This window comes from Herpailurus yagouaroundi, unplaced genomic scaffold, assembly GCF_014898765.1.
Source record: "Herpailurus yagouaroundi ecotype Mexico unplaced genomic scaffold, PumYag 530, whole genome shotgun sequence".
In the NCBI taxonomy this organism is placed as follows: domain Eukaryota; kingdom Metazoa; phylum Chordata; class Mammalia; order Carnivora; family Felidae; genus Herpailurus; species Herpailurus yagouaroundi.
This window is the reverse complement of record NW_024412747.1, coordinates 7,951,439-7,979,127: the sequence shown is the minus strand read 5'-3', so window position 1 is coordinate 7,979,127 and position 27,689 is coordinate 7,951,439. Positions and strand designations below refer to the sequence as shown.

The 27,689-nt window shown below is 42.0% G+C and overlaps 1 protein-coding gene across 1 annotated transcript in view; it reads right to left on the bottom strand.

Annotated features, from left to right (window-relative positions):
• Positions 1-27,689, bottom strand: part of EGLN1 (egl-9 family hypoxia inducible factor 1) — a gene marked incomplete at its 5' end in the record, with an annotated part of 56,402 nt that extends 28,713 nt beyond the window's left edge. Inside the window, one exon of the mRNA XM_040464913.1 lies at positions 27,144-27,689. Coding sequence (XP_040320847.1) covers positions 27,144-27,689 — 546 coding nt within the window. The remainder of the gene's footprint in view (positions 1-27,143) is intronic.

Genomic DNA, 27,689 nt, shown 5'->3' with positions numbered 1-27,689 from the left:
CACCTCATTTGCCTTAATCAGAATGGCTGGCATGTACAAGATACATGTATGGTGATGGGATAAGTAAAAGAGGTGTTCTTTCTCCTAATAGGGCTCGTGCTGCCTCCAAAGCTGCTTCTGAAATTTTCACATGCATACACATCACCTGGGGATCTTATTAAAATCCATATTCTGATCCAAGAGGTCTGAAGCTGGGGCCTGAGATTCTGCATTTCTCCCAACAAAACAGTGCTGCTGGTTTGGAGCAACATTTAGAAAAGCACGGTGGGGTGCCTGGGTGGCTCAGTCAGCATCGGTTAGTTAAGCATCTGACTTCAGCTCAGGACATGATCTCATGGCTCATGAATTCGAGCCCTGTATTGGGCTCTATGCTGACAGCTCAGAGCCTGGAGCCTGCTTCGGATTCTGGGTCTCCCTCTCTCTCTACCCCTCCCCCAGTCACAGTCTGTCTGTCTCTCTCAAAAAATAAATAAACGTTGAAAAGCAAGGTCTAGGGGTGCCTTGGTGGCTCAGTCAGTTAAGCGTCTGACATTGGTTCAGGTCATGATCTTGCAGTCTGTGAGTTCGAGCCTTGCATCGGGCTCTGTGCTGACAGCTCAGAGCCTGGAGCCTGCTTCTGATGATTCTGTGTCTCCCTCTCTCTCTGCCCCTCCCCCCAACCCCTCTCTACAATCTCTCTCTCAAAAACATTAAAAAAATTTTTAAAAAAGAAAGAAAGAAAAAGCAATGTCTAGATCCATCGTATTTCATCTCCTCAGAGACCTTTTACTCCAAGTACTTGTTTACTCCCTGTATCTTCACATCTGCTTCTCTATCAACTACTCCTTTCCCCAGCATTTAACATATCTGTCTCCTCGACTTCAAAACAAACCTTCCTTTGCTCTTCCATTAGCTACCATCCAATGTTTTTAACTGCTTGGCTCCACAGCTAAGTTTCTATGAAGAACATGGAAACATTCAATGGTTCTCAAACTATCTTGGTTCACAGAGTAATTAATGTCTCAGTAATTTTTTCACAGCACGTCTAAGCCAAAAGAAACATCTATTCTCTTCGTTAAGTAGTATGGGCCAAACCACCTGGCAAGCATTTAAGTCCTAACAATTTTGCACCTTTGGGGCGCTGCACAACTTTCCCAACCTTGGAATCAGATTGGACAGACAGCTTCATTTCCTGTTTCACATTTATTTTTAGGTGGGACTTACTTTTTTATCAGAGCAAGCACCGAACATCCACCTTCCAAAGGTATGACATCAACAAAAGGAATATAGTGATTTCACACTGTAGCATCTAAGAGACATTGCTGTATTTCTCTTGAGACTTAAAAACATTCCATGGCACCCCGCAGTCTGCCCTGGGGTGCCTTGGTGTGCAATTAGTGGTCCTTGGGATAGCAGCATTCTCCTTGCTTGGGAGGGAACCTGGAGATTTACCCCAGGCTCACTGATTCAGACTACTTTAACAAGATCTCCAAGTGACTGAGACACCACTAAAGTGTGAGAAGGCTGATCTAGAGTGCTTGGCTACATCTTCCTTTTTTGTTTTTTGGGGGTTTTGTTTGTTTTTTAGGAGAGAGAGAGAATGCCTATGGGGGGGGCAGGGAGGGAATCTGAGCAGGGGTGCAAGCAGGGGAGGGGGAGAGGGAGAGAGAAAATCTTAAGGAGGCTCCATACTCAGTGGGGAACCAGAAGTGCAACTTGATTTCACCACCCCGGGGATCACGACCTGAGCCCAACTGAGCCAGTGTCAAGAGTTAGAAGCCCAACCAACTGAGTCACCCAGGTGCCCCTTGCCTCATCTCCTCTGATCACTCCTGCTCAGCTCACTGCTTTCTGACTTGTCTCAACTCCAGTGAAAGTGCCGTGGGCAAAGTCCCAGATTACACCCACCCCCTTTTTAATTTATTTATTTTGAGAGAGACACAGAGAGAACGTGAGCAGGGGAGGTGCTGAGAACGAGGGAAAATCCCAAGCAGGCTCCGTGTGGTTAGTGCACAGAACCTGAGGGGGGGCCTCAAACCCATAAAACTGCGAGATCATGACCTGAGCCTTGTAAGTCAGATGCTTAACCGAGCTACCCAGGCACCCCGGCCCTCCTCCTTTTTTAATAAAAGCAATACACATCTTTCAGTTCCAATCCTAATGAAGCTTCTCTGCTGTGTTTGATACTATTGAACGTCTTGCACCTCTATTATTTCTTGTTTCTAAAATAGTCTTCTGGTTTTCTTTTTCTTCCAACAGTACCGCCCCCCCCCCCCAAAGGAGAGTTTTGTTTTCCCTAAGGCTTCTATAATTAGCATTACTCTTGCTATGTAAAACTCTTCCCTCAGGGGACTGCACTCAATTTTGTGGTTTTAGCTACCGTCTATATGCCAACCACCACAGTCCAGAAGGCTCTCTGGAGTCTTAGGCCTCTAAAACCAATTTCTCCGAGCATAGGAGCATTTCCACAGGCACAGGAGGCTCCACAATGCCTAAATACTTCACTTGCCTATCTTCCCTGGCCTTCAAGTGTTCTTCTTCAATACCCTTTCCTTTACCAAATGACACCCTTGTTCAACCAATTTCCCTAGAAAATCTGAGAAATCATCCTTGACTCATCCTTCTCCCTGTTCCTTCTCCTACACAATCAATCCAACCAAACATCCTTGTTTTGTCTCCAATCTGTCTGAATCTCTCCATCTTCATTAGCTCTATCTTAAAAGGGGTCCTTGTCTTTTGCTCGGATTCCTATAACATCCCCCTAAACTTGTCTCCCTGCCTCCAGGATGGCCACATCCTGCTCCAAACCCTTCTCCATGCCCCACCCAAGTTAGCTTTCCAAAATTAAAATCTGGGTGTCACTGCTTTCCTCTAAATCCTTCGATGGCTCCAATGCTCAGCAGCACTTTTCAAACTTTTCCAACAAATTGCAGAAAAGTTTGAGATCCAGATCTAAGAAGCGCATTATAAACAAGACACTCCTTGCAAGACTCAGTTTCACCTTAAACAGTCATTTCAATTTTACATTCTAGTCCATGAATAGCTACTTGTTATTAAAAGAATCTTTTAGGGGTGCCTGGTTGGCTCAGTCGATTTACTGTCTGAGTCTTGTCTCAGCTCAGGTCTTGATCTCAGGGTCATGATTAAAGCCCCACGCTAGGCTCCGTGATGGGTGTGAGGCCTACTTAAAAAAAAAAGAATCTTTTAAATTACTTACCAATTAAACTACTTAAATTTTTCCACGTGATAGAGTAAAAGTGACACTCAAGGAAGATACACTGGTTACCTGTAGTTTCAAATATCCTTTGGCACAACGCCACTATGCCTGACAGGCTGGCAAACTACAGTCTACAAGCCAAATCTGGCCCATCGCATGTTTTGCAAGTAAAATTTTACTGGAACACAGCCAAGTTCTATCATTTATGTATTGCTTATAGCTCTTTTCAAATTACAACAGCACAGTTGAGGGGTGCAAAAGAGATCATGTAGCCCACAAAGCCTAAAACATTTACCATCTGGCCCTTTGGGAAAGCCTACTGACCCCTGCATTCGACCACGAGGACTGTTAAGGCTAGGCCCATTTTACATGTCTTTGTGTCCCACACTTAACTTAAGAAATTAGAATACTGCCAGGAAGATTTCCAAGGGCTCATAAGGGATGTGCCCACAAAGTTGGTACGGAATGCCCCCAAGCCCTAAGGAAGAGATGTTCCTTCATCATCCGGTGTAATCTGAAAGGATGAGATGAGGTAGGGAAAATAGAAGACTACTACACAGGTTAAAACAGGTTCTGAAGAAACAGGCCCATCAAACCTAAAGCTGCCTTCCCAAAGAACCTCCATCCATACAGCACTGTATCACTAACCTGTGTCTGGTAGCATCTAAGAAAGAGTTAGAAACTATCATTCAGGGCAAATGCTGTAAGAGCCAGTGTTTCTGGAACTTTGGCAACCGCATCGTATTTTTCTTCTCCAAATGATGAGCAGCAAAACTATACTTAAAGCCAAAATATTTTAGTTAAGAGTAAGAAAGCAAGGCACCGGAAGACTGTCCTACATTGCAATCAGTATTAAAAAAGAGAATCATTTGAAGAAATACTGTATGGAGTGGTAATTAGGGAGGCAGGGAAGGAAAGTAGAGTGCTTACTCTAGGACCTTAACCAACAAAAGAGCCATGAGATACCGGACTGAAGCACGGCACGTCCTAGGAACAGGAGATAGTTCCAGTGGATGAGGAATGCGTGATGCGGAGAAGAGGAAAATAAAGTGAAACGGAGGCCCCATAATAGCAGATCTTACATACTGTGCTGAGGAATTCAGACACCATTTTTCAAGCTACTGAATGCCTGAAGTCATGTAAACAAGCACAGATAACAATCTGAGCTATACTCTGGCCTGTGGGTCAACTCTAGCCCATCACCTGTTTTCTAAAATAAAGTTTTACTGGAATAGAGCCACATTCATTCATTTACATGTTGTCTAAGGCTGCTTTCCCAACACGACAGCAGAGTGGAGTAGTTGCAACAAAGACTGTATGGACCACAAAGCCTAAAACATCTGCTATTTATTTAGCCTTTTGGGGAAAATCTGCTGATTTCCCACTTTGAGACGATGACTCTGATAAAGGAAAATGAATGTAAAAAACAGATTAGGAAGGACAAGGAATAATGGAGGTGGGATGATGACATTCATGGCTACTGAGAAAAAACTCACAAACAAGGTAATGAGTGTCTAAACTATAGTAGTGAGAACTACAAGCCAAATACAGGTTGAGTCTCAGTGTGGGTAAGAATGGAGCCTGCACAGCGAGGAGCCAGGGACAGACTGAACAGGAGCACAAATCAATTCAAGGCTAAGTAGTACCATGACTAGGAGGACGTCAAGAACATGAATTTTATTTTATTTTTTTAATGGGGTTTTATCTAAAAAAAATTTTTTTTAAGTTTATTTATTTTGAGAGAGACAGCAAAGAGAGAGAGAAGGGCAGAGAGAAAAGGAGGGAGAGAGAATCCCAAGCAGGCTCCACGCTGTCAGTGCAGAGCCCGATGTGGGGCTCGAACCCATGAAGCCACAAGATCATGACCTAAGCCGAAACCAAGAATCAGACGCTTAACTAACTGAGCCAGCCAGACGCCCCAGAACGTGAATTTTAAAACAGAACACAGGACAACGTTTCAGAGGGAAGATGAAAGTTTCTAAGGGATTAGTTGATCTCAGATTTGAAAACTGCAGGATATCAAAAGACATACAGAAAGCACACCTTTGCAGTGGATAAAGGAAATCCAACTAGAGACACAGCATTAAGGAGCCTCAGTTCAGCGATGATACCTGAAGATACAAAACCGAGTGAGACTGAGTGGATGAGACATGCTAGAAATGACAGCAGGAGGAGCAGAGCCTATGGACTCAGCAGCTGCATGTGTCAGACCCTATACTGGGCACTGGGTTCTCTCATCCTCTCAACCGTCTTGCAATACAGAGATCACCCCAGTTTTACAGATCAAAACCTGAGCTTGGAAAGGATTCAGGTTAAATTCTGAGGTCACACAGCTAGTATGTGACAGGGGAAGAATTGAAACCCAGGTCTACTTGATACCAAAGCCAGTGGCCAATCTCCCTATTACAGGTGAAGAGAAAAATGTTGACACCAAATCAGAGGGAAATACCCACATTTAGTGAGAAGAAAGGAAGCCAGCAGAAGACTGCTTCAAGAGATTACAGAAAGCCAGGGCAGTGCAGTATGTCAGCCAAAGGGGGAGAAAAGGAAAAGGAAGAGGGTGCCTAACAGTCGGGGATTCTGATAGCTTATGACGTGTCAGGTACAATGCGCTACATACATCAGCTCATTTAATGCTCTCCACGATCATGGCATAAGTAGTATTGTTTCCCATAAACAAATGTGAAAAATAGGCAGATAACTTGCTAGCATCACACAACTAGCCAATGGTAGAGCGAGGTTGTGAATCCAGCCATTCTGATTCTGAATCCTACACTCCCCAACCAATACACCACACTAATACTGGGGTCAAGTGCTACAGGGTAGCTAAGGAGAGAAAAGGTGGGAAAGAGAAAAGGTGGGAGACACAAAAGGACAGGTCCTCTTGTAAGAGGGGAATAACAACTTTCAAAAGATGAATTTCAGAACAGTGCCTGAAGGCACATGTCACGTTATGAGAGAGGTTAAGAATAAGTAAGTGACGAACAAGTAAAGGCAGATAGTATCATCTACTTGTAGAAGACATGGGGGGGGGGGGGCCGGGGGAGGTGAGAAAATAGCAATTTATGGGATTAATGCAATCAAGAATATGTAAACCCATTATTTTAGTTAATGAAAAGATCTTTTTTCTTTGCAAATCGTTGGGTTAAGAAGTGTTCAGAATAGTTAATAAACATCCTTTGGGTATCTGATATATCGGACATTACATTTTTAAGATCCCTTACTGATTAACAGTATGTCCTATACTATTTTCCTCAGACCCAAATGTGAATCAATTTCTGTGAAGTTCTACGAAGTTGTCTGGCCTTCACTCTGGATTCAAAATCTCTGATTCAGGAGCTGTACAGCAGGCCCCTGACATTAACGTGATTCTGGTGCAAAACTTACACGCCAAAAGGACTACAACACCCTCTGCACACACTGCCTATTTGAAAACCTTATCTTGGGGCGCCTGGGTGGCTCACTGGATTGAGTGTCCCACTCTTGATTTTGGCTCAGGTCATTATCCCTGGGTCTTGGGATCGAGCCCCACATCAGGCTCCGTACTGAGTGTGGAGCCTGCTTGGCATTCTCTCTCTTTCTCTCCCTCTGTCCCTCTCCCCTGCTCATGTGCGTGCATGCTCTCTCAAATAAAACAAAAAAAACCCCAAAAAACAGTATCTTGATAAGTGTTTGAGGTTAACATGGATTTACTATCTGATACCTTTATACAGTTTGCATGAAAAAACCAGCTCAAAGAATTGCATAGTATATTTGTATACTCTCAAAAGAATGTTCCTTTAAGTGAATGGTTGGTGTTTTCATTGAGTATGAGCTTGTCTTTGTTGAAATTAAACAACATTCCAATGGTACATTTCTGAAATTACTTCAGTAAGGAAAGAGAAAGACTCATTTGATAAACACTTGGCTTATCCTCAACTTCCTAAAATTAAGAAATTTCTGTAATGCACAGAGCAAGATCAAGTAGGGGACCTGAAAACAAATACAATACCCTCAAAACATGCATAAATAGCTCTGTAAGCACACTATCCTGATTTGTGCCCCGGCTCTCTAACTTCCTAGTTGTGTGATTTGAAACAAGTTTTTAAAAAAAAAATCTTTCTGTGCCTTAGTTTCCTCTAGTGAGAAATGCGGGAAATAACAGTACCTCTACTTTCTATGGTTGTTAGAGAACTGAACAAGATAATCTGGGTGGAAAGAGTACTTACAAACATGCTTGGTACATAAGCATTCAGTAATGCTGGCCATATAAACATATAAAAACCTTCTCTAACCCAGCAATTCTACTTCTGGAAATTTTTCTTACAAAAACTGTGGGTATCTTCAAGGGTATCTAAGGCCATAGCAAAAAATCACAACACAAACTTCCATTACAAGTAGCGAAATAGCTGATAGTACAATCTCTCCCTTGGCACAGTGTTTCTGAGATTTATCCAAGTTGTTGCCCAAGAGTACAGTTCGTTTCATTCTATGGCTGAACAGGATCCCACTGCATCACGCACTACATCTATTTATCCAGTCACCAGATGATGGCCCCTCGGGTTGCTTCCTGTTTTCGACTATGATGAATAATAATACTCAAGTCTTTGTGTGGACATGTTTTTATTTCTCTAGGTGGGTACTTAGCAAATACTTAGATACGTGGGGCCATAAGAAGAGTCTATATTTAGACTCTTTAGAAAAATGGCCGACCTGTTTTCCAAAGTGGCATTCCCTTTTGCATTCTCGCAAGTAATGAATCTATCAGTGTAGAAGGATTCCAGTTGTATTTGCTACATCCTTACCAAAATTTGGTACTCTCAGGATTTTAAGTTCTAGCCATGTTAGTGTATGTACAATGGTATCTCGTTGCACTTTTAATTTTCATATCCCTAACAACCAATGATATACTGAGAATCTTTTCACATATTTGGTCATTTATATATCTTCTCTTGTGAAATACCTGCTCAAATATTTTGCCTATTTTCTCCTAAGTTGTTTCACTTATCACTGAGTTATAAGAAATATTTAAACCTCTCACCCTCTCTCACTTGCCCACTCTGAGGGAAGCAGCTGCCACACTGTGAAACTGTCCATATTTCCTACTCTATAAAAGATCAAGGGAAGGAGAAAGTCCTCCAGCCAACAGCCAGTGAGAAACTAAGGCTTTCAGTCGAACAGTCTGCAATGAACTGGATCCTACCTACAACCAAGGAGAAAAAACAGAGAGACATTTACGGGAGAATGGAAAACACGACAGGATTTTTCTCTACCAGCTCTCTGTTGTTACCTAAGCGAGCAGACTCATCTATCTCCATGACTCCAATATCTTAATGAATCACCTTGACTGCTGTTTGCCTTAAAAAAATTTTTTTAATGTTTACTCATTTTTTGAGAGAGCGAGTGAGCATGAGTGGGGGAGGGGCAGAGAGAGAGAGGGAGACACAGAATCCAAAGCAGGCTCCAGGTTCTGAGCTGTCAGCAAAGCCCGACACAGGGCTTGAACCCATGAACCGTGAGATCATAACCTGAGCCAAAGTCAGAGGCTCAACTGACTGAGCCAACCAGGCAATCCCCATTTAAAGAAATTTTTCATAAAAGAACACAAAAACTAAGTAACAAAAACTTAAGAGAAAATTATGAAGAAGAACAAGTTAGCCATAATAGCAAAACCCAGAGAGAGAAAAAAGTAAATATTAAGACATTAACAGTGGTTATTTCTTTCCTGTTTTATGTCTGTATATGTAGATTACAATATATGCTTATATTTTTTAAAAAGCATATATTCCAGATTTATTAGATACTATGTTTTATAAACATTTTCTCTCAAAAGAGAGAAAATATCATCTTTTTTTTTTAAGTGGTATTTTTCTATAAGCAAAAGGCTTTCATGTTTAGAGTCCAATTTGTCAGTTTTTTTCTTTTATGGTTCATCTTTTTGTTTTGTCCTGAAAAATCTCCGCCTATCTCAAGGTCACAAAGATTTTGTTTTCAACAGATGTCAATTAGGTCAAGTTGGTTGATAGTAATGAAGTCTTCTCACGCTTATTGATTTTCCTCTATTTTATACATAACTGTTATAGCTATAACAATGACTAGAACTAAGCACTGAAATCTTCACCTTTAATTTTTAATTTGTCTATTGCTTTTTTCTATTCCATCAGTTTCTGCTTCATGTATTTTGAAGCGCTGTATTATTTTTCATCAGAAACACATAAAGCCGGGGCGCTTGGGTGGCTCAGTCATTTAAGCGTCCAACTTCGGCTCAGGTCCTGATCTCACGGTTCCTGAATTTGAACCCCATGTCAGGCTCTGCCATGACAGCACAGAGCCTGCTTCAGATCCTGTCTCCCCCTCTCTCTGCCCCTCCCCCGCTTGCACATGCTCTCTCAAAAAAATAAATGAACATTAAAAAAGTCTTAAAATTACCACATATTTAAGCTATATTAAATTATTAAATTACCCAAAGTATTTGTAAAATTCAAAGCAATTACTCTTCTATAATATCTGGATAGATATATTTCTATAAGAAAAATTCAGTTATGGACACGTGCCGTTTAACTTCACTTGCCCTTCCATTCCTTATTTTCAAATAAGGTTTATTTCCTTTGTAAACAACTAAAATAATCTTAACCAGAGTCAAAACATAGTAAAGCTGCTTCCTATAATATGCAAAGTTTCAATGGTTTCATGTTTCAACTGTCAAGAATGATCAATTTTAGAAAAAAAAAGTGTGGAATCTACAAGCAATTTCTTAATGTTTATTTATTTGTTTATTCAGAGAGAGGGAGACTGAGAGAGAGAGAATCCCAAACAGGCTCCACGCTCGGTGCACAGCCCAACAAGGGGCTCCAATCTCACGACGGTGGATCACAACCTGAGGTGCTGATCAAGAGTCAACTGACTGAGCCACCCAGGCATCCCCAAGCAATTTCTTAAATCAAGGGGAACACAGGATTCTTAAAATGCATCTTTCACTATGAGCACAAATATCATGAGTCAAATTCAACAGAGCAGACACCAAAGTAACTCTAGGAATTGATGACAGCCACAAGATGATATGATACATTAAGGGTAAAAAGAAGCTATAAAGCATGGCTGAAAAATAACTAGTTAACGCCAAACACCTTCCATCATTTTAGGGAATTAAGAATTAACTTTTAGGATTTTGTTTTAAAAGCTTTTTGTTGGGGTGCCTAGGTGGCTCAGTTGATTGAGCGGCAGACTTCCGCTCAGGTCATGATCTCTCATCCTGCATGAGTTTGAGCCCCACGTCAGGTTCTGTGCTGACAGCTGATAACCTGGAGCCTGCTTCGAATTCTGTGTCCCGGGCTCTCTGCCCCTCCCCTGCTCATGTGCGGGCACTCTCTCCCTCTCTCAAGAGTAAATGAACATAAAAAAATAATGAAATAAAAGCTTATTAAGCCATAGACACTATGGTAAATAAAAGAAATACTAATACCAACAAATTACAAAACAACCGGATCTATGTGTACATCACCAATAAAAACTATAAAATAAGCATAAACTCACTTGTGTGAGATCTGATCCAATCATTTTATAGGCACTAGCTAATTTGTATGCATGACTAGCTTCTAAAATTAACACCTAAAAGATTCAATTTTTTAGATGCACCTTAAGTAATTAAATTAATAATAAATAAAATATTCACTACCATCTGACTTCATTCTGCTAAGAGGACATAGAGTGGCAGAGTGAAGAGGGGGGGGGGGGGAAAGAGGGCCAAGAGAGAGAGAAGTGCTTTGATCAAAGTGTCCCTGTCTGTTATTTCATTATCCATGATGTAACACAACTACCTGAAATTCAGTGCAAGATGCCCTTATCAATGGACCATTTCTTTTTTTAGTGTCAAGGCTATGTGCCAACTGCCTAATCAACATTAAATACATTTTAATTAAAAATAAGATTCTGCAAATGGTGTTGGGAAAACTGGTCAGCTACATGCAGAAGAATGAAACTGGACCACTTTCTTAAACCATGTATAAAAATAAATTCAAAATGGATTAAGAACCAAAATGGATTAAATGTGAGACCTGAAACCATAAAAATCCTAGAAGAGAACACAGGCAGTAATTTCTCTGATATTGGCCGTAGCAACATTTTCTTACATAAGTCTCCGGAGGCGAGGGGGAAAAAAAAAAAACAACAAAATAAACTCTTGGCACTACATCAAAATAAAAAGGTTCTACACAGCAAAGGAAACAATCAACAAAACTAAAAGACAACCTACTGAAGAGGAGAAGGTATCTGCAAATGACGTATGTGATACAGGGTTAGTATCCCCAAAATATAATCCAACACCAAAAAACCCAAATAATCCAATTAAAAACTTGGCCAAAGATATTAACGGACATTTCTCCAAAGAAGACATACAGATGCATGAAAAGATGTTCAACATCACTAATCATCAGGGAATTAGAAATCAAAACTACAATGAGGCATCACTTCATATCTGTCAGAATGGCTAAAATCAAAAACACGAGAAACAAGCGTTGGTGAGAATGTAGAGAAAATGGAATCCTTGTGCACTGCTGCAAGGAATGCAAACTGGTGCAGCCACTTGTGGAAACAGTATGGAGGTTCCTCAAAAAATTAAAAATAGAATTATGCTAAGATCCTGTAATTCCACTACTGGGTATTTTCCCATAGAATACAACAATACTAATTCGGAAAGATATATGCACCCCTATGTTTACTGCAGCATTATTTACAATAGCCAAAATATGGAAGCAGCCCAAGTATCCATTCAGCTGATACATGAATGGACAAAGATGTGGTGTGTGTGTGTATACGTATATATATATAATGGAATATTACTCAGCCATAAAAAGAATGAAATCTTACCATTTGCAACGACATGGATGGAGCTAGAGAGTATAATATAATACTAAGCAATGTAAGTCAGTCAGAGAAAGACAAATACCATATGATTTCACTCCTATTTGGAATTGAAGAAACAAAACAAATGAACAAAGAAAACCAGAGACAAACCAAAAAACTGTAACTATAGAAAACAAGCTCATGGCCACCAGAGGGGAGGTGGGTGGCGGGGACTGATGAACTAGGTGAAGGGGTTAAGAATATACTTACCATGATGAGCTCTGAATAATGTATACGATTGTTCAATCACTATATCATACACCTTAAGCTGATGTAACAATGTATGTTAACTAACTGGGAATAAAATAAAACAAAAAAGAACCCCAAAATAAAAATACGGTTCTGGTATACCATTAAAGACAAGTCAAGAATTCAGAATCTACAACTGAACTTTAACTTGTGATGCTAATGTTAATCAACATGAGGCAGGAGTCAAGGCCAAGTCCTAACAATTTGAAAAGGTGCTGCAGAAAGCTAAAAATATAACCACTTTTTTAAGAGTTTCTTACGGTGGTTCCTGGCTGGCTCAGTTGGTAAGAGCATGCGACTCTTGATCTCGGTCTTGTGGGTTCAAGCCCCTACACTGGGTGTGGAGATTACTTAATAAAATCTTAAAAAAATAATAATAATTAAAAAATATTAAAAAAACTTCTTACAATAATCAATTATTCAACATATGTCCTTTAACTAGGTCAATATGATTCCCACTGCATCGATAAAGTAACTGGGAGAGGTGCTGAGTGATTTGCTCAGCACTGAGAGACAGAGGACAAGAACCCAGAGCAGGGTGGCCAGTCTATTCCCATTCCTGGCTCCTGTCAACAATCACCTCTTTTCCCTACTGTCCTCCCTTTCTCGAGACAATTCTAAGACAAAGAAACAGCTGCAGGAACCTTTACAGTAAGTATACATTAGAGAAATACCTCACTGTTGTCATGCAACATCAAAACACAGTTCCTGGAAACCAGCAATATGAACAAATTGTTCTTACATATTTTAAAGATGCTTTCTACCAAAACTATCAAGAGATGCTTTAGATCTTAACAATTCTAGGAACTATTTTTAATATAAATAAAACCAACCAATAAATTCTAGTTTCATTTTTGTTAGTAAGAGAGTACCCCTACTCCTGGGCCCCTGGTACACTGTTACTGAGGTTTTTATTTTTTAAAAATTCAAATTAATCTTACTGAAATGCTAGTTACAAGTAAGAAACCAAAATAAAAGCAAAAGACACATGAACACACGCAATGGGAGCAGGGAATGAGACAGTATAAAGGGAAGAGAAAAGAGAGAAACACAATGCAGTGTTAATCATTTCTGGTAAAGGTTCTCAGTCTTATGGAACTGTACATCTAGAATACTAAAGCAAGGCTTAACCCAGCACCTGCTTAGAGAAGTACTAAGGTTATGGTTTCCACCTTGGTACATGCCAGTTAACTTTGTTTTGTTTTATTATATTCAGATTGTATGAGGCAAACATCTTTCAGAAGTCCATACATATACACCACTAGTTTTAAATTATATCCCATTATCTGGGTCTCTACAACTTGAGTACTACCATGGGGGGAAAATCCAAGGCACAGTTCTACAGACACAGGGGAGGAACAGCAACTGAATAAATAAAGAAACCTGGGGGCGCCTGAGTGGCTCAGCTGGTTAAGCATCTGACTTCAGCTCAGGTCATGACCTCATGGTTCCTGAGTTCAAGCCCCGTGTCGGACTCTGTGCTGACAGCTGGGAGCCTGAAGCCTGCTTTGGATTCTGTGTCTCCCTCTCTCTCTGCCTCTCCCCTGCTTGCACTGTCTCTCTTTCTCTCTCAAAAATAAACATTAAAAAAAATTTTAAATAAAAAAGAAATTCACTCTACCATAAACATTTAATTTTTAAATGCTTAAAAATGTTTGTTTTACTCTTTTAGAACCCTTCTTGTAACAAGTGTTCTTAATGTTGGGTCTATGATGCGTGTTATAATAAGCAAAACTTTACATGCATGTTCTTCATTAGGGTAAAAAACTGCACAGCTTCCATTAGATTCCCAAAGGGGTCCAGAAGCAATACAAAGTTATAAACCACTAACATGCATAATTACTTTGAAAAAAAAAAAAACAAAAAACTCCTAAGCTATTGGGGAAGGATGCTATTTTATTATTATACATGATTTTTAGTCTAAGTTTTCTTTATTCAAAAAATACACAATACTCCAGGCTGTATGCACCAAAACTACAATCATTCTTTCACACATGAATTATCTGCAGTAAATATGAAATCTCAGGTTCCCTTCCTTACCAACCCCAAGACTGTACTCAGAGAAGGAAAACACATTTTAAGTACCAAAACTCAGCAAAATTAGGAAATGCAACTCTTTTTAAGCATACTAATGTCCGAATACGTTTCAAGGCCAAATTCAAATGACCATGACACTGACAGGTTTCCATCATCGGCACTACTGGTGCCCTCTTGGAACAGTTAAGTCGACGGTTTCCCCCAAACTGATAGAATGCTTGAATGTGGCTAAAGTCACAGGTTTTCTGATCATAAAGAAGTATGTCTCACCTTGTTTAACCCATGTCCTCTGGTGTTAAATATCACTCTTAAACCATCTTTAATGTTATCTGAAATTCTGAATATAGTTCTAAAACCAAATCAAAAGTAGGATAATTTTAGAAGTTTCAAAGTTCGCTCTTGAAAATTTTTACTTTGTATATTAATCACGTGGTATCAATGTCAACTTGAACTTCGTGTCAGCTTGCTAGCCATAAGCTTCTCTCTTCCAGGTCATGCAGAAGAATACACAAGGGGTCACTTTCAACATCATGTTTATTATGTTGCTTTGTTTTGAAGTGACGCATGTTCCCTGGGGATTCTCATGCCACTGGTGGGGGAGAGGGAGGGAAGATACGCACGCAGGCCTGTCCCCCTTGAGATTCACGGACGGGCAGGATTCTACAGCCATCTGTAACCCGATCAACTGACTTTGGGCCCAGGCAATGGCATGAAACTTCATTTTATCTTCACAGCACCCAGATTTAGGAGTTAAAAATAGTTTAGGCCATATTGGCCTGGGTTATTTTTATCTGGAAAAATAGCGACTAGAAGCAGCACAGTAAGCACAGAAAGGAAAGCTGACCACGATAGGACAGAAACCCTCACGGACTTTCTAAACCCCTTAGATTTAGAAATGAGACGGAAATAAGGGGGAGCAGGGTGAGGTGTGCTGTGGTGCAGGGCAGTCGGGTACGACTAAGTGTTCATATGTGAATAATAAAAACCATGAACAACAACAAAAGGTGCTTTGCATAAGTCAGAACGCTATATAAACAGCCCCTCTGCCCTTCTTTCTGGAGAAGATACGTCAGGAATAAATGGTGTACAAAGCGTTTGAGAAGAGAGATCGGTGGGGGCAGAGTGTTCAAGGAGATATTTGGGAATGGGATTTAAGGCAGGTCTTAAAGAACGCAAATGATTTAAATTGCTGGAGCAGGGTGTGCAAGTCATAAACCAGTGAAAGAATTCACAGATGTGCTGGGCGGAGTGAGAAGGGCAACAGGAAGAAAACAGGCTGGCAGAAGTAGTGCATTTGTCAAAGAGGAGAAGCGAAGACCAACGGACAGACGGTGTGGTTGTAGGCCATTGGTGAGCATTATGTGCATAAGAATCAAACTGTCTCCTTTAAGTAAAACTCAGGAGATGGGGCGCCTGGGTGGCTCAGTCGAAGCGTCCAACTTCAGCTCGGGGCATGATCTCACAGTTCATGAGTTCAAGCCCCGCGTCGGGCTCTGTGCTGAGAGCTCGGAGCCTGGAGCCTGCTTCGGATTCTGTGTCTCCCTCTCTCTCTGCCCCGCCCTCGCTTGTACTCTCTCTCTCTCTCTCTCAAAAATAAATAAAAATATTTAAAAAAAGTTTTTTTTAAATGAAACTCAGGAGATTTCTGAGTAAGCTTTTGACAAATGTTGAATTTATAAAAGATGGATACAAGTAGTACGTGGAAAAGAGTGAATTAAGAAACAATAATACTGTGTAACAATCCAGGTGCAAAGTAATCAAAACCTCAATCAAAATAGGGCAGTGGAAATTTAAATATGATACTTACTGGATGCCTCACCTGATGAGCATTGTGCAGCACGGATAAGACAGGGGTCCCATCCTCAAGTGGCTCACGTTTAGGACAGGAGTCCCACCACTGTAGAAAGCACGCTATCATTGATAAGAAGTGTCACAGCAACAGCAACACGTAGGATAGAATTGTAACTCTGCTTAGCGACTGGGGCAAAACGCCACTCACAGAAACCCCCCTACCACCTTTCCACATAGAAAGAGCCAGGGAAATGGACAGAGGCAGAAAGCAAATGCAGGTTCAAGGAACCTGCCAGAAGCCTCCGGTGGCAGGAGTAGAAAATATATGATGAGAAATGATGTTTTTTTAAAAAAAATTTGTATGGCATATCAAGACTCTGGAGGAAACAAATATTTTCAAGCAGGACAACAACATGATCTGTGTTTTCGGAACGTAACACCAAGAGAGAATGGACAGGAAAGGAAACACACGAAAAGAGAAAAAAAAAATAGACTTTTGTAATAATCTAGACAGAAAAGAAGATGGGTCTCAGCAGGGCAGTGTAAATGGAAACAGGGAAAAGACACAGGTAGGAAATAATTTTTAAATAGGTAAAATTCCCATAGTCATAAAAAAAGGTATGTTCTTCTGAAACATCATGCTCTTTTCAGACCTGGAGACTTTCAATGGACTTCCTCCACTGAAATTGACTGAACTGCTGGAAGCATCAGTCTAAAGAACTGCTTCTTCCGGGAGACCTTCTCTGGCATGCAGGCTATTAGGGCCCCTCGAACAAGCTCCCACAGGATCTTGTACATCTGATCAACATCCACCACACATGGTATTGCTGGCTCAAGGTTGTCTCCCCTCGGACAATAAAACTCCAGAATGGCAGAGAGAATGACCTTGACTTGCCTAGCACTGACCCTGGCATATACTGGGCACTCTGTAAATAGTTGTTGAAAACATAAATGCAGTTCAAAGACAGGACCAGTTTTAAACCTGCTCCCCCACTCTCCCCACCACATAGCCCCACCAACCCTCATCCCCTCCAAGAGGAAACTTGGGAGGGCACTTCAGTCTTAACCATGCTGAGTTTGCAGTACTTCCAGAACATTCAGGTGAAGGTTTCCATTAGTCCTCTGCAGATGCCAGGGTAAGGCCAGATCAAGGACTCTGACAAATCCTACTAGCTGAAGTCATGGTTGTTCCTCTCCTCGTCCTCCTCCTTCCATTATTATTACAGTTACAACTAATATTAAATGAGCACTAACTGATCACCTGCTGAGCATTTCTCATGCATCATCTCATCTATCTTCAAACAAACATTATTGAATTAGGCGCTATTAACTCCTATTATACCAATGAGGAAGCTGATGCTTTAATTGTTAGAAAATGTGCCTAAAATCAGAGCACAATTAAGTAGCTAAACCAGGCTTTGAACACAGGCAAACTACCCTAAGAACCTGCGAGCTTCCCAAGAGCAAAGTGATAATCAGCCAGGGAGAAAAATGTGTTGACTAGAGCAAAGAGAGAAGACAAACCACAGACCATGAAGAACAGTAACATTTAAGGGGCACACGTGGCAAAGGAAGAGACAACTTAAGAAATGGCATTCACACCCCATGTCATTCCTTCCCCTTGAGTGTGGAATCAATCTTGTGACTTGCTGCTAACAAAAGAATCCTGTACAGGTGATGGATGTCTCCGTGGTTAGGCTGCAAAAGCCTGTGACTTCAGTCTTGCTGGGGCATTCTGGGCTTGCACGCTTTGATGAAGCGAGTTCCTGTGTTGGAGAGACCCACATGGCAAGGAACTGAGGCCCTCAGTCCAAAAACCCATGAGAAAATGAATGCCCCCAACATCCAGAGAGCGAGCTTGAAAGCAGACACACCCCATTCAAGCCTTGATAGGAGAGTGCAGACCCTTGCCGACATCTTGAGGAACAGTGAAGGCAAGGATGAAGCTAGGCTGTGCCCAGATTCCTGATTTACAGGAATTGTGAGATAATAAATCCGTACTGTTTTAAGTCACTACGTTTTGGCGTAGTTTGTTATGTAGCAATAGGCAAAAGAAAAGTATAGAAACAAAGATGTTTCAAGTTCTTCCTACCTGTGTCTTCTGACAGCGATGAGGAGAAAATTAAGAACTGAACTTCAAGAAAAAACTATAGTCAGCACTGCCTGGGTGGCTCAGTCGGTTAAGTGTCTGACTTCGGCTCAGGTCATGATCTCACGGTTCCTGAGTCCGAGCCCTGCGTCAGGTTCTGTGCTGACAGCTGGGAGCCTAGAGCCTGCTTCAGATTCTGTGTCTCCCTCTCTCTCTCTGCTCCTTCGCTCGCACTCTCTCGCTCTCTCTTTCTCAAAAATAAATAAACATTAAAAAAAAAAGTAACTTTTAAGACACCTATTTCAGAGGAATAGTGCGAAGAAGTCAGAGGAAGGCACAACAGAAGGTAAAAACTTTCTAGAGCTAGAATGAAGGATAATTATAAGACAAAACTATAGACTCTGAACTTCTAGTTACCATTTATAGATGAGAACTGAGTACCTATGCTGAGAAAAAATTCAGATGCATGGTCAATCTCTGATTACTCCAAAATCATCATTAGACCTTTCCAATTAATTGGCTAGATCTGCTATTTCCCACCTAGGTTTTATTATTTAGTCCTAAACTGAAGTTGTTTGAATTAAATTGAGAGTACAGATTCCTGGATTCTATAAGCTCATGTTCGACTCTTCAGGTTTAAAAATTTTAAAACCATTTCATACACAATAACCTAATGTTCAACCATACTTCTGGGCCCTCCCCTCACCCTGGAGTCAAAACCAAGGCTTCTTATCCTTCAAAGTCCTGGATACAATACTCTAATGGGAACTTATCAATAAGGCTATGAGAACTATTTCTCTGGCCTCTTTTCAGACCACTGAATATGGTCCCCAAGCAATCATAAATGTATCCCCTCCTTCCTTACTACAGGAAGCTATCACATCATCCTGTGTTATCTCTATATGTCAATGGGATTACTTTTGATATTTTATATTCCTTCTAGCTCTTCTCAATTTTCTATTGTCGTTTGAGTTTCCACAGCATATTTACATGAAGGTGTTTTATTTCTGACTTCATCTGGACATTTAATCTACATCTTTGCTTGTCTCTCACATTGAACCACTCAATTTTCCCCAGTGTTTCCCTAGACTTTCCCAATCCGTGCAATTCTTTTTACATGATTTGTATCTGTAAGCCATCTTAAGTGAGCAGTTCATGCGAGAAGGCACAGCCAGGCTTGCGGACAGCACCAGAAATGCGGCAAGGTTTCCCGCAGCAATCCCTGCAGGCAGCCCCCGCGGTAGGGCTGACGGGAGCGCACACTGTGCAAGGAAGCCATAAAGCCTCTGGAGAAGAAAAGATGGGCTGTAAGGTCAACAACGGTAGCAGCAAGCACAGCCAACTTGAAGGAATGTGCAAAAGAAGAGCGCAGAACTTTTTTCTGCAGCTCTGGCTGCAAAATAAGTGTCAACAAGCTGCTATAAATAGAAACTGAAAAAGTGGGGCAAGAGAAGAAAGGCAGAGAGTTAGGGCAAAACAAAATAATAATTATTTCCTCCCAATGCTCAAGCCAAAACCCTTGGAGTCACTCTGACGCCTTCCTTTCTTTCACACCTCACGTCAAATCCATCAGCGAATCTCACTGACTCTACTTTGAAAATATACCCAGAACCCAACCCGTTTTCACCATGTCTGCAGTTGCTACTCTGATTCAAGCCACCGTCTTCTAGAGCCTAGACGACTACAAGGATTTCCTCACTGGTGTTCTTGCTCTCCTCCAGTCTACTCCAACCCGGCAGCCACAGAGAGCTTTTAAAACAAACTCCCCAATGGCCTCCCCATCACCTAGGATAAAACCCACCGTTCCTGGGCGCCTGGGTGGCGCAGTCGGTTAAGCGTCCGACTTCAGCCAGGTCACGATCTCGCGGCCCGGGAGTTCGAGCCCCGTGTCGGGCTCTGGGCTGATGGCCCAGAGCCTGGAGCCTGTTTCCGATTCTGTGTCTCCCTCTCTCTCTGCCCCTCCCCCGTTCATGCTCTGTCTCTCTCTGTCCCAAAAATAAAAATAAAAAAACGTTGAAAAACAAAAAAAATTAAAAAAAAAAAAAAACCCACCGTTCCTGCCTACGAGGCAAAATCCTACATGAACTGCTCTTCCTTCTTCTCCCACTGCTTCACTGATTGCATCCTTACCACACCCCCTCCCTCGCTCTGCTTTAACCACAGTATTCCCAACACACCGAGCACTGTTGTATCTGCTCTGTAGTATCTTTACTTGCAATGTTCTTCTTGCATGTATCCACATAAGCCAGGTCCTCGTTTTGTTCAAGCGTCTCCTTAAATATCATCTTACTACTTTATGGATCCTAAGAGAGTACCCCCTGTTTACTTTTTGCCTTAATGTTGGCCTTGTTTACCTTCTGCCTTAATATATGCCACCTAACATGTTGTATATTTACTTACACACTTGTTTATTGACAGTCTCTCCCCACCTTTCACCCACCTCAAGTAGAATTTAAGCCCCGTGAGAACGAGGGCTTTTTTGTCGTTGTTAAGGTAATCCTAACTCCTAGAACCGCAAAGTACTCACTTCATATTTGGTGAATGAACGAAGGACGGAAGAGATTATCAAAACAGGACTCAGAGGACAGGAATAAGGGGGAACCAAGAATACATACATTTCACTTTTGTAAAGAAATGGGATTTGGGACACAGAGTAAGGAAAATGAGGACTCCAAACACATGAAAAGGTTCTAGCGGTGTTAATGAGCATATAGAGACTACAGATACTATCTAAGCTCTTTGGAAACAGAAATGTGAGTTGGTTCTGGGAAAATGTGATAACAAAGTAGAAGACATTCCCATAAAGGTGGCAGAACAGTTCAGAGTTTGGACCAGGAAATACAAGCGCAAAAAAAAAAAAAAATAGTTTAAGGGAAGACTCTTTTGTTTGTTTTTGTTTTGTTTTGTTTTTCAGAACAGAAGGCTTTCAGCTGAAATAAGAGTCCAAGAAAAGCTAGGAATATGGTTCAATAAATGACAAGAATGCCATCCCATAGTTACAGGGTTTCAAGTACAGAAACAAGGGCACAGTGGAAAAGGAGATAGCACACAAGCATGGTAGCAAAATGCAAGCACAGTAGTAAACTGCATCTATGAAAACCCTCCAAGCATGGATTCAAATGAAAGGGACTGAAACATTTGGTTTCACTTTAAAGTCTAAAGCAAAAAAAAATGAAACAGGAGCAAAGCAAAACATTAAATAGGAGCACCCGGTGGCTCAGTCAGTTGCGCATCCAACTCTTGATTTCCGCTAAGGTCATGATCCCAGGGTTGTGGGATCAAGCCTACGTCAGGCTCTGTGCTGAAAACAAGGAGCCTGCTTAGGATTCTCTCTCCCTCCCTCCCTCTCTGCCCTTCACCTGCTCACATGCTCTCTCTCTCTCACACACACACAAAATAATAAACATTAAAAAAAAAAAAAAAAATTATCTCTCTCCCCCTCCCCCTTATGTTTTCTCTCAAAAAAAAAAAAAAAGACTAAGCTGATAACACTATCCAAAGGCATACCAGCAAGGCACAGGCTTCAGAAAACATTGGAGAAGATGAACAAACATAGATTTGCAGTCTGATAGTGAAAAAAGGAAGGGGGAGGAAAACAGAATGAAAGTGTAAATCAGAAATGCAGAGTATGGAAAGACAGTTCCTACTAAGGAAACATGAGAGGGTAGGCCTCCTTCAGGAAGATGGCTTGAATGTTGGAGGAGAGAAAAGAAGGTGAATAAAGAACATCTGGGGAAATTAGGGAGGAATTAACCAAAGGAGGAAAGTTTTAAATAGGTCAGATAAGCCAAAGTGTACAATGAGAGGAATAAGAGGGAGAAGAAAAGGGAAGTTATAAATGTTCAAGCAATTCTCAAAAATGGTATAAAATACACCAAAATTAGTTAAGTAGGAGTATGTCCATTTTTCCAAGAGATGCAGCAAAAAGTTGCAGGTGTAAGAAAGAAGTGAATCAAACGTCAGTCTGATTTGTCAGTAAGGAGCTCTATGACCTTGAACAAGTCACTTAACCTCTCTGGGACTTATTTCCTCTGTTTAAAAAAGAAACGAATGTGTTGGTGGGGGGTAGTGATAGTGGTCATGTCAAACATGGGTGATCATTCTCGGTCTCTTCCCCTCTGGGTTATAAGTGGGGAAAACACAGGAAAAGCATAGAACTCTTCCAGAAAGAATCAGAAAAACTGAAAACTTTTATGATGAGAAGAGTAATAGTTAACAAAGGTTTCACAACCTTGCTTTAAATTTTAAAAAGTGCCTTTATATGTATAATTACGTGTACTCCTCACAGCAAGCCCGCAAGGCAGAAAAGGCAGGTATGGATTTAACGCCACTGTGCAAATGGAGTCATTCACCGAAGCTCAGAAATATTAAGCAAGTGGCTCAAGGACACAGAAACAGTGGCTGATCCAGGAGCCCAGCCAGACTGAACAGCAGCACAAAGTCCAGCCTCCTTCCACGTTCAGATGCTGTCCTCTTGCGTGACTAAGGTCTCATGGGATATTTTTGCAGCTTACTAGGTAATAGATGAGTGAAGAATTATCAACATGCAAACAAAAAGCCCCTTTTGATTTAAGGTTGTTTTTTTGTTCAATTTCTAATTTTGAGAGAGAGAGCGCATGCGCGAGTGGGGGAGAGAGGGAGAGGGAGGGAGAGAGACAGAGAGAGGGAGGGAGAGAGGGAGGGAGGGAGGGAGGGAGGGAGGGAAGGAGGGAGGGAAAGAGAGACAGAGACAGAGAATCCTAAGCAGGCTCCATGCTGTCAGTGCAGAGCCCAACACGGGGCTCGATCCCATGAACCATGAGATCACGAGCTGAGCCAAAATCAAGAGTCAGACGCTTGACTGATTGAGCCATCCAGGTGCCCCCAAACTCCTTTTGATTTAAAATAAAATTCCTTAGGGCGCAGGGGTGGCTTAGTTGGTTAAGCGTCCAACTTCGGCTCGGGTCATGATCTCACGGTTCCTGAGTTCAAGCCCCGCATTGGGCTCTGTGCTGATGGCTTAGAACCTGGAACCTGCTTTGGTTTCTGTGTCTCCCTTTCTCTCTGCCTCTCTCTCTCTCTCTCTCTCTCTCTCTCTCTCTCTCTCTCAAAAATGAATAAACATTAAAAAAGATTTTTAATGAAATTCCTTTACAGTTAAAGGAGTTACGTTATATGTGAACTACATGCAAACTAACTCATTATACATTTTCCTACAAAGTTGACCTTGATTCCCTAACAACCTATGAAGACCACTCTTTCAGTCCAAACGAATCTCTTTTAACTGTAAAGCACTACAGTGAAACTGTTATTACTGCAGCTGCCATGTTTTCAACCTTTTTGCATACAGAATAACCGACTTTGATCTTTAAGACTGATTTAGCTATTAAAACATTGAACAGGCTGCTCCCCTTTATACATGGTGGATGTCAAGAGTACAGAGGAAAGTGGCAGAAGTGGATTGATAAGGAAGTTTGGTTTGGTTTGTAACATCTAGGACTGTCACATGTCTACAGCAGTGATGATAATCCTCATCCTATTCTTTGCTCTAAAAGCCATAATCAGCCACAGCAGACCAACTACGACACTAACAAAAAAATCTTAGATATATATGGCCTTCTTCGTAGCCTCAACCTATTTTATCACTCCCTTAAGGTTCGGCATTTCCCCGTGATCCCCGCTGGTCTGCGCTTCTTATCTCCACCCAAGTCAAGGCCCTTATGATTTCTTAAGTCCACAAATCAGCAGACCATGATTTCTCCCTCCTGAACACCACTGCCAGCTAAAGAAAGGGTATGAGAAAGGAAAAAGGATCAAAGGTCAGTCTAAGGGCAAAAGAGGGGAAAATCCCAATAAAAGGACCAGAGAAAGTGGAAACTTGACGCGGGTTACATCAGTGTCCTTGTGTATTACTTCATCCTTCCCTTGCAATTCCTCTTTCAAAGCAGTTGGACAAACAGTGAGCCAGAGAAGCATGCCTGAAGTAGAAACTTGGGGGAAATCAGAGTCTAACGCTCAATGAGCCACAACCAATTATACCTCATCTGATTATCAGGCCCTCAGACACACAAAGACCACACAGTAGATAATAAAAATAAAAAAGGACATCAGAATCTTGGTCAGAAAACTTCAGTTTAAGTCCTGGTATGCTGCATGATTTCCAACAAGTGCACGATTCCCTGAGACTCACTTTTCTAACCTACACACAGGAATAACATGTCAACAATCTATTTTACAGAGTTGCTGTGAAGAGCTAAGTGAGAAATACACTACACGTTTGACGCAAGTAACTTTTTAAATCACTCTAGTGTTGTAAAGGACAATAGAATTCTTCATTGAAGACCCTCTCTCTAATCGCACTGTGTACCCATATTCTGCCCCTCTTACAAGTTATCCCGAAATGACCAACACTGAAATGGCTAGTTTTAAAATGGCTTTGCAGACACTGAAATAAACATTTGAAATAAGCATTGTGTAGTCACCTAATAAAAAGTTTATAGAGCCCAACCATAAAGTACAGCTATTCATATACAAGACTACCACTGTCAATAAAATCTACCAAATTTTAGTTCCGGTATGCTAGGTAATCTACATCTTATCTATATCCTCCCTATATGCACAGTAGTAGAAAAGCCTGGGGCTTGATATCTGAAGGACCTAAATTTGAATCCCAGTGAGGTTATCATTAAGTGGTAGGCCTTAGGCGAGTCAGACCTGAAACCTTCTCAAATGGAAATTAGGAATACTACTACCTACTTCATAGGATGAAGATTATTGTGATCATGTCTCTCCTGGGCTTAATCTGGTACCTAGTCCACTGTGCTAGCTCAATGCATGGTGGCTAATAATCTGATTGCCTTCCCATTCCCTCAGAGCAAGATATTTGTTTTTGGTGTTTTTTTAAGCAATACTAAAATTACATGATTAAACACGCTTAACAAAAACTCTCTCAACCAAATACAATGAAGGGGATTCCCAACAATAACTCACAGATTTTCAAACTGGGCCCTGAAAATTAATGTAAGGAAAGATCAATCCAAAGAGTTTAACAGTCTGACCGTCCTTCAGCAAGTCCTTTATCATATGACAGTATGTGCAGTCAAGTGATTTAAAACCTCAACTACTGCTCCCTTCAGCCACTGGGACACCTGAGGAAGGAGCTCCCCATGACAAGCAACTTCTCTAACAGCTGGGCTGACTAACAGCTCTAACACCTGTCCCTTCCCTGAGGACAGGTGAAAACAGGGAGAATAGGAGAGGACGTAGCTTAACTTGGAAAGCTAAATTAACTAAGGAAAGCAGATCAAGGAAGATTTAGGACATTAACTTCTTCAGGACTTCACCTTAAGCTTATGCCTCAACTAACTACTCTGGTCAGTCCGCACAGAGCTATATTAATATCCCTTCAGGCTAGTTCCTGTCCTGCTCTAGAGTCCGTGACTATATTCAGATCTGATCTATGACAAAGTTTTTTGGTTTTTTTAAAATATAAATGAAATTCTCATTGAAGACCAAGACTGAGGTCTAATCAGACCCCTTTTTCTCTTCCAGCTTAACAGTAAGAAACTGCTCAGTTTTTCAAACTACATGACCTTCAGACATGTGCCTTCATCCACTAATAAAGCGGCAATATATAAATCAGACTTGGCGTTGTATTTTCCCCCACAAGAATTTCATGTTTAGAACTTTCCTCATTGCCTTATGCTCAGCCTTTCAGTCAGCCTGACAGTCACCCACAACGACAGCTAAAAAAGACGCCCTGACAACACACAAAAGAACCAGAGGCAAGAGTCAGCATGCGTGCACAAACACACACATGTGATGATCTCCTAAGACAAGCTCTCAAAACTCAAAAAATCAGACAGAGATTGATGGTGGAGGAGGGTGGAGCAGGGTGGCCTGGGGAGGAGCCGGATACAAAGAAAAGATTAAGACCTGGGAAGTAAAGTGAAAAAGAACTGGGAGAGAGTATTAAGGAGGGAAGAGTCTCCCATTTACCATCTAGAGGAGAGAAGAAGGATTAGAGTAGGTACGAACTAAAGAATCTGTTGGGGAAAAACAAGAGAAAACACAGAGATTCCACCAAATTGAGACTTCAGAACCAGCCCTCCCTCCTGCTCCAATTCCGTGTTGTTGTTGTTGTTTTCTTCCAGGAAGCTACAACACAGCTTTTTCAACAGGAGGATTACACTAACAAAGCAAATAAAGGAAACCTCTGCTAAAAATGTAACCTACCTACACTGAAAGGTCTAAAGACGGAAATACTTCTTTCCCCGTTTTTTTGTAGTGGGTGTCAAAACAGAAGGGACAGGAAGGGGGGAAAGAGCAATAGTGAGAGGGGAGCAGCCAAGCTCCCGAATATGAGGAGTCTTTGGACTACATGCCTATTTTAAGTTTATCTTTTCGTGGGCAAGTTGGCAGATTCTTAAACTAAACACAGCATTCCACTCTGTAAACCACAATCTGACCCCTGGCTCCAACACCACAGAGAATTGAGGGGCATATGCAGACACAAGGCATACCCAGAACCAGCTCTTGCTTTGGGTCCTACCCTAATATCCCCAAACCGGGAGGCTAAAACTCCAGCCAGGTTTGAATGGACTAACAGTGCAAGGGAAAGGGAGGGGGAAGAAAAAAAGCGAAGTGAAAGGGAGGGCCTAAGTTTAGCCACAAAACCATGCACTTAGAGAGGCTTGTCAACGGGCAGTTAAGTGGAAAATAGTGGACACAGAGAAAGCAGCTACCTAGATAAGCACCTACTGCACGGATTATATCCCTTTTTCTTATGGGGGTGCTACACAAGAAGGAAATTACTTTTATACAGAGAAGCCATGCTCCTCTGCCCTGAGCGGCTCCCGTCGCCCGGCAGGGGGGCTGCCCGCCCAGTGAGATGTCCAGCGCCACCCTCTAGCACTCACTTACTTTCGTCCGGCCATTGATTTTGTAGTTGCCCAGCTTCCCGTTACAGTGGCGGATCAGGTCGTCCATGCTGCTCATGAGCCGCCCGATGGTTTCGCAGCCGGGCTCCTTGCCCTCGATCCAGGTGATCTTATCGCCTCGGATGTCCTTGGACGAGTCACTCTTCTGGCTGACCAGCTGCCCGTCCGTGAACTTGCCGGTGTCGTGCAGGGCGCGCACCTCGTCGCCGATCTGCTGCCCGGTCTCCTTGCCCAGGAAGTCGTCCACCACACAGATGCCGTGCTTGTTCATGCACGGCACGATGTACTCCAGCGCCAGCTTCAGCGCCGGCAGGGGCTTCGTCTGCCCGTTGGGCCGCAGGCCGCCGCCGTGGCTCAGCCCCTCGCCCGGCGTGTTGCTCGGCGGGTACAGGTTCGCCTTCTCCTGGTACTGCGACGCGCGGGCCAGCGCCTCCTCCTTCGCGGGCTCCACCTCGGCCGCCGCCGCCGCCGCCTGGCCCTGGCCGCCTGCAGCCGCGCGAAGCGGGGGAGCGGCCGCCGCGGGGTCGGT